This window comes from Mytilus californianus, unplaced genomic scaffold (assembly GCF_021869535.1).
Source record: "Mytilus californianus isolate M0D057914Y unplaced genomic scaffold, xbMytCali1.0.p SCAF_8, whole genome shotgun sequence".
Lineage (NCBI taxonomy): Eukaryota > Metazoa > Mollusca > Bivalvia > Mytilida > Mytilidae > Mytilus > Mytilus californianus.
The window spans coordinates 108,330,713-108,338,263 of record NW_026262734.1 but is presented as its reverse complement, the minus strand read 5'-3'; the positions used below and the strand labels follow the sequence as shown (position 1 = coordinate 108,338,263).

General features: G+C 33.3%; 1 protein-coding gene across 1 annotated transcript in view; it reads right to left on the bottom strand.

Moving 5' to 3' along the window:
• Positions 1 to 2,894: 2,894 nt before the first annotated feature.
• The window catches only part of LOC127711509 (caspase-3-like), a 46,862-nt gene continuing 42,205 nt past the window's right edge, over positions 2,895 to 7,551 (bottom strand). Inside the window, exon 9 of the mRNA XM_052217590.1 lies at positions 2,895 to 3,995. Within this exon, the coding sequence (XP_052073550.1) occupies positions 3,849 to 3,995 (147 nt within the window). The 3' untranslated portion in view covers positions 2,895 to 3,848. The remainder of the gene's footprint in view (positions 3,996 to 7,551) is intronic.

The following is a 7,551-nucleotide window of genomic DNA, read 5'->3' as shown; positions in this document are numbered from 1 at the left end:
ACATTTGAAAAGTATTATGCATGTATGCCTATTGATTCTTTCGATAAACGTATTATTAAAGGATATTATTTATCACCGTAGTAAGATCTTTGAATCTTGTTATATCGTTACTAACAATAATTATTTTTTTGATTAGTTAAAACGAAACTAAATTTGAATTACTATAAATTTTTCAAAACTTATGGTCCTAGATCATGTTGATATAATGTACTTTTCTTACGACATTACACAAAGTCATGCTATTCTCAGACTGTTTGTGACGACTTTAAACTGAACCCGTAAACCAAATAGTACATCCACAGCGATCTCTTGTCTGTCATGTTGTAATTAATATTGTGTATAATATGCTCCTGTTACGCAGTCTTCTGCGGCTGAGTTTTCTTTAATAAACTATGAAACTATGAAACATATAAAGTAAGTAAAAGTAAACACTGATGTTGTGTGTTAAAATCCAGCATGTGACAGGTTTGTTCGACTCCGATCTTAAGTTCTCTATGGAAATTCCGGCTTCCTCAACCAAAAAAATCTGGCTGCCACGATATAGCCATGAGTGCTGAAAGTGGCGTCAAATAACAAAAAAAACATCAATCAATGTGTTCTGATTGATACTTTAGTATGAGAAAACATAATTTATTTATTAGTCATTATTGGACTTTAAACTAACATTCAGTAACTGAGATTACTATTAAATCGGTACTTTGTGTCTTTTATGTTTATAATAAATGTTTTATGCTTCGTGCAATGTGTTGAGTCAAGCAGTTTCGAAGCGATTTTTACAGATGTTTTTTATAATGTGCTGTTATAACACTGTCCCAGGTTAAAAGGAATATCAGGAGCTCACAAAAATGTTTAACTCCGCCACATTTTGTATGAGCCTGTCCCAAGTCAGAAGCCTGTGATTTATGAGTTGTGTTTTGTGATACAGCAGGCCGTTGGTTTTTCGTTTTAATTGTTTAAAAGTTGGTATGTTAGGGATTTCTATAGTTGATAATATAATTTGGGTTTATATCATTGCTTGAATCCGCGGCATTTAGACTCTGTTGGACAAATATTTTGTTGGCAATCATCATAACAGATCTACTTATTTTAAGTAGGGATAACTTTTCCCGAGGAGATCGTAACCTAAGCTCTGTACAAATAATTTCTGTTTAATCTGCCGTCCCAATCTCAAAGTCAATCAGCGAAATGATTTCAGTTGATTGATAATAATCAGTTCAGAAAAACAAAGCTCGTTAGTCATGATAGTGCCATCATACCAACAAAATGACAATATATTTACCTGTTTTTTTTTTCTCGTTTATATCTTTTCATTCTGTTTCATACCTAGACCTACACTGACCAACAGACTCTGCATTCCGTTTCTGGATAAAACTATACGACAACTGGTCTAACAGATGAAAAGCAAGAGTAAAGTACTGAACTTGCTGATAGAATATCTTTTTAACATCGGTGGACACAGTCCGTAGTAAATGTTATACAGCAACTACACAACTGTTCCAAAAATGCCAAAAGCACTTTTGTAAGTTTGATTTCCATACAACGTTTTCGAAAATAGTATAAGATGAACTTCTGATACGGATGTAAAGGATTACTTGATAAAGCGTGCTGCTGCTTCATATTGCTTGTTATTTTTTAGATTTTTTCTTTACGCATCTTTTTAAAATGATTTAGATAAAACAGCATTAAGAATGTGAGAAGTAAAACAATGAACCTAGGGGATATAAAAAACCATTAGTTGAAATATAAGGGATAACATAATGAGCAAAAGAAAAAAAAGAAAAATCCGTCGAATAGATAATCACTAAGCTTGAGCATTTTTTCATTTTTAACTAGAAAAAAAATTGCGTCACGAGCTCACCAAAATCCTAAACTTATTAGAACGTTTTAATTAATATTACAAAAATAGCCTGTCTCTTTAATAGTCGGTTGGTTCCTCTTTCCGCGCTGATACGTGGCGCATGATTAATTAACATTATATATTTTTCACTTCACAGAGCGGTATTTTTTTTTCAGAAAAAATAAAATTAAGAAATAATTCTTTCATGCCATGCTCTATGCTCATTTTAACATGGGTAGGCATTATATTTGTCAATATCTTTATACCGGCGTTGTTCGAAATACAACTGACGTTGCAATTTCAATTGTGACGTCAATCACGTGCAGCCCACGTTTTATTGTAATAAGAACATGGCTTTGTTTCCAAAGCGAAAAAAGAACGTCATATTAGAAGCAAAATAAGGCACATTGGATTCCCCTGTGTCCGCGCGGCCGATGATATGGCGCATTACCCGATTTCGCCATATCCGCAATGTAACACAAATACAATATTTCTTGTTAATGTTTATGTCTTCCGAAGGGACGGAAAAGATTAAAACTGATAAGTTCAAGCATAAATTTATAACTGCAATCCAATAATTAGCCATTTTACTTTAAATAAAATTGACATCATAAGATAAAATTGGTTTCATTAAGTCAACTTTTATCAAAATGAAATTAATTTTGCTCCGCATCATTGACAGTCTGTTTGGTTGCAATTTGACTATATTTCGTAGTATAAAATGTTTCCTTTGTTCAAAATAAGCCATTTTTAGAAGGCAAGTGCGAAATCAACGGACATTTGAAGAACTGTCAAAACAGGGGTTTCCCTAATTTTGGACACACATTACACAAAATCTTAAGGGTGAAACCATACATACAGAAGATTTCATAAAATAAAAGTATTATTATGAATTTGTTCACACATTATTGTCCGATTATTGGTTTTATAAGTTTACCAAAGTGAAGCCAAAACATGTGTTTGCAGTCTCAATTGAAAAAAACAAATTAGTGAGATTTTATATTCGTGGTACACATGAAAAAAAGCATGGGAACGTGTTCATTGCTTTAATACAATATCTCTCAAAACCACGTGGGTTCCTTGTTTAATTTGTTCTATAGATACTTATCCATCCAAAGCGCATGAAATCTCGATATGATATATAGAGAATTATATAATAGAAAAACAAAAGATATGGGGTATCCATCCATGACACAAAATCAGTAAATGCACAACATAAAGACATACAAAAGGCAAAGGAATAGCGCTTTCATTGCTGTTCTTCATCTGAAAGTCACAGTGAGACCTCAACACTTAGCAAAAAAACTCTCACCTCACTGCAAGTTTAAGACGGCCCCTAGCACCGGCTTAAGCGGAATTCTTTGCAAAAATAATTTGGATAGACTTTGTAAGATGTAACACCACCCAATCGGGCCCAGTCAAGAAAGAACATACTGGAAAGTAGTACATATCACACTTGTATCAACCCGAGACACCAATATAATCCCAAGAGCTCTGCTCGAGGGATTATGTTGGTTGAGGGTTAATACGGTGTGTGATATTGAAAAAGCCATATCATATATACTTTATTATATACATGTACCTCAAGTATAACTAATCTTTCTTATGTATTTTTCACGAGACATGACGTAATACAAATTAGGGGTTTGATAAAACTTTGGTAACCGTGACTAATATCGATTACGTGACGTCATACAGATTAGGGGTTTGATAATGCCTTTTTAACCGTGACTGATATCGATATCATCACGGATGGCTGATACAGCACGATTGTCATCAATTGTATTACACATACAATTTACCTGTATTTACTACTAAGTATATAATAAATATGATATGTTGCAGGGGTGTCTAATGAAATGTCTCATAGACATAATAGATATTTAGAAAATATATAGTTATAATTATATTGGTATATTTATCTTCATATTGATTACATTTCAAAATCTGCAAAACCGCATAATTTCTTTACACCACTGTCATCTTTAATAAGCCACCCAAATTGTGTATTTCATTTAGTCCTTAAACAACCGAGGAGAGTCTCCATAAACACCCGGAAAGAAGTAAATGTCTTCCTTAGGGTTGACTTAACCTCCGATACGGTCAATTTCTGACCAAGTACTTCTGGATCTTTGCCTTTTGCAACTAATCTGTTTACCTATAAATAATTGAAAAGATGGTTTATTATATAAATTTAAACTAATCATATGATCAATCATAACGAATTCCTCGAAATTTGTGTTTATCTTTTATTTATTGTTTATTTATTTTTTACAACCCCAACATGTAGCGCTACTCACTGTCAAACAAAAACTAAATATGAAAGTAAAGTTTCGGAAATAGTTTTTGAAAATCGGTTATATTTGTCTCGTTACATAATATCATATGTAGCAGTGAACACCCGAAATCAACATGGTCGTTGGATAATGTAGAAAAAGGTATGTCGTGTATCAATTAATGACACAAAATTCAAACGCACTGAATGTATATTATACTTACACAAATCAATTTAAATCATTTGTGAAAGAGGGACGAAAGATACCAGAGGGACAGTCAAACTCATAGATCGAAAACAAACTGACAACGCCATGGCCAAAAATAAAAAGATAAACAGACAAATAATAGTACAGATGACACAACATAGAAAACTAAAGACTAAGCAACACGAACCCCACCAAAAACTGGGGGTGATCTCAGGTGCTCCGGAAGGGTAAGCAGATCCTGCTCCACATGTGGCACCCGTCGTGTTGCTTATTTTATTACAAATCCGGTAAATAGTGATTTATGTCCCTTTTGGTCATATATCTTCATGTCTTTACTTTGGCTTTTATTTATTTGGGTTTGGGCCTTCCTGATGAAGGTAAGTTGAGAAAGGTGCTTTGGACGCCGAAATTAATGAAATGTTATTTGCTTCATCAACCCTGTATAAAGGGAACGTACATCTGTGTAAGTGAGATATATTTAAAGGCGGTGAGACTCATCGCATGTCATTGCTGTGAAACGCGTATTAAAATAAGTTATACATCACGTGAATTTGATGACGTGAAAAACTGCCCTATTCACTGAATTAGATCAATAAAATTTGAACAGTCCTTTTGAAAACAATTTTCTTGTAAACCGAACCAATTTTCTACATTTTACACTTATCTTATCTGTATTCGAACATAATCAAGTCTACAAATGTTGATCCTGACAGTTTAGATTGAGTTTAATTACGTCCATGATCAATTTTATATATCGTTCTTTTTTTCTTCGTCAGCATGTTGAACCTGAAAATTTGCAATCTAAGCTCTACTTTTCGTTAATAGCATTGAATAAAATCAATATGTTGAACCTTTATTTTAAAACCGAAAACATAGCTCTAGCGCTGCGTTTATTATTTAACAGTTTGAATTGAGCTTAAGTTACGGTCCTGAATAATTGAAAAAGTTGAACTATTCGTCGATGTCTGGATGTTTTAAAACAGCGGTGGTGTCCAGATGATTTGTACAATCGTGTTTATATTGCAAGAAATGTGCATTATTTATTTAAAGACAAATGTTTTAAGATTGTATATTCATTTTCATAGTAGCAAAGAAAAACCCGTTTAACAGTCCAAACCTATTATGTATAAAATATAAAAAGTAATTTCATTAGCTGACAAATTATGAAATTTTGTCTAATACAGAAACAGGTCGATACAATTTCACATATCAAATTGATTGTGATAAATTCTATCAAATTCACTTCATTATTTGATAAAATATAACAAAAATAAAGTAAAAGATAATGAAAGGTTCAGATAAAAAGCAACGATCCAGTTTTAAAATTTTGATATAATTGTATTCAGATTTTTATTAATGTTCACTTAAACCGATTTTTTTCATATTGTGTTTGTGTAAAAGTATTCGATGCAAAAGTGTTTGCACAATTTGAAATCTTTCTGGTATGGCCAATTTTAGTTGACAATATTTGTTTATCGATATTTTACCTAATATAGAGATATATTACACCTGATCCATATATAAAACTATCCAGAGAGATAGTTGATACATATGTTTCTGATTGGACATAATTAAATTCTGAACTTATTGACCCTTTACCTGCCAATCTTTAGCGACAGAGTAATCGAACCTAATTGTGTTTTGTTATTGATGCGATATTGAGATATGAAGCCTTATAAACCTTATGTCCCAGGATAGGGGGAGGGTTGGCGCCTTCAAACGAGTTTAACCCCGCGACTTTCTATATGTGCCTGTCCGAATTCAGGAGCCTGTAGAGAGGTAGTGAGGTGGTGGTTGTTTGTTATTGGTTATTATATTTGTTTTCTATTTATTATTTTGTATAGTGTGTGCATGTGTTGTACTGTTGCACCACTGTCCAGGGTTAGGGGGAGGGTTTGGCGCCTCTAACTAGTTTAACCCACCACATTCTGTATGTGCCTATCCCAAGTCTGGAGACTGTAATTCAGTGGTTGTCGTTTGTTGCTGTGTAACATATTTGTTTTTCGCCCATTATTTTGTACATAAATTAGGCCGTTAGTTTTCTCGTTTGAATTGTTTTACATTTGTCATTTCGGGGCCTTTTATAGCTGACAATGCGGTGTGGGCTTTGCTTATTGTTGATGGCCGTACGGGGACCTGTAGTTGTTAATTTCTGTGTCATTTTGTCTCTTTTGGAGAGTTGTCTCATTGGCAATCATACCAAATCTTCTTATCTTTATACTTATAGTTTCATAAGTATCACAAATTTAGTGTTCATTTAATACGTCGGATGCAAGATATCACTGACATTTCTTTTATGAAAGGGGCATTAGCTGCTAAATTAATTCTATCGATTTGACTCAAATTATCACATTTGATTTATAGCATGCTAAAACGTATCCAAATTACAATAAGTCGTCAACAGTGCATGGACTCAATAATATATATCATCAGTTCGTGTGAATTTTAGTCTAGATGCGATCTAATTTACAATAAAGATGACCTCCGAAGACTGCCGACGGTCAAATAACCCGATATAAACATAAATATAAATATAAATAGATAGCAACCACGTGCAATTGAATTTGTATATGTCTGTTTGAATATATGTCATAGGTTGATACATTCGTATGACGCGCAGTTTATACTTAGTTTGTGGCGTCCTGGTGTACTGTCATAAATTTATGGGAGGTGTCCGTTGTTATTCTGTAGTTAACATGTTGTAACGAACTATTATATTATTTATTTATTTATTTCTCTGTCCTGAGTGTTCCTGCGTTTATTTGTACTGTATTCCTGTCCCGTAATGTTGTCATATTAGAGGAATTTTTAACATTGCCATATAAGCGGGAGGTTTGGCTAGCCATAAAACCAGGTTCAACCCACCATTTTTTCTTGAAATGTCCTGTACCAAGTCAGGAATATAGCAGTTGTTATCAAATAGTCCGTTTCTATGTATTTTGACGTTTATTTTTGTTGCAATTCAATGTGTCTGTTGTTCTGTTGTTTTCCTTTAATTGATGATGTGTTTCCCTCGGGTTTAGTTTGTAACCCGGATTTGTTTTCGCTTAATCGATTCATGACTATTGAACAGCGGTATACTGCTGTTGCCTTTATTTACTTAGTATCTCTTTATTTTTGATTCTGCATTTAATTTAGCGCGATATTCTATACTTTATTTTAAAATCTCAGTAAGAATGAACATGTTTATTACACACGTGCTGTATGCCCATATAAAGTTGCTAGCGTTTG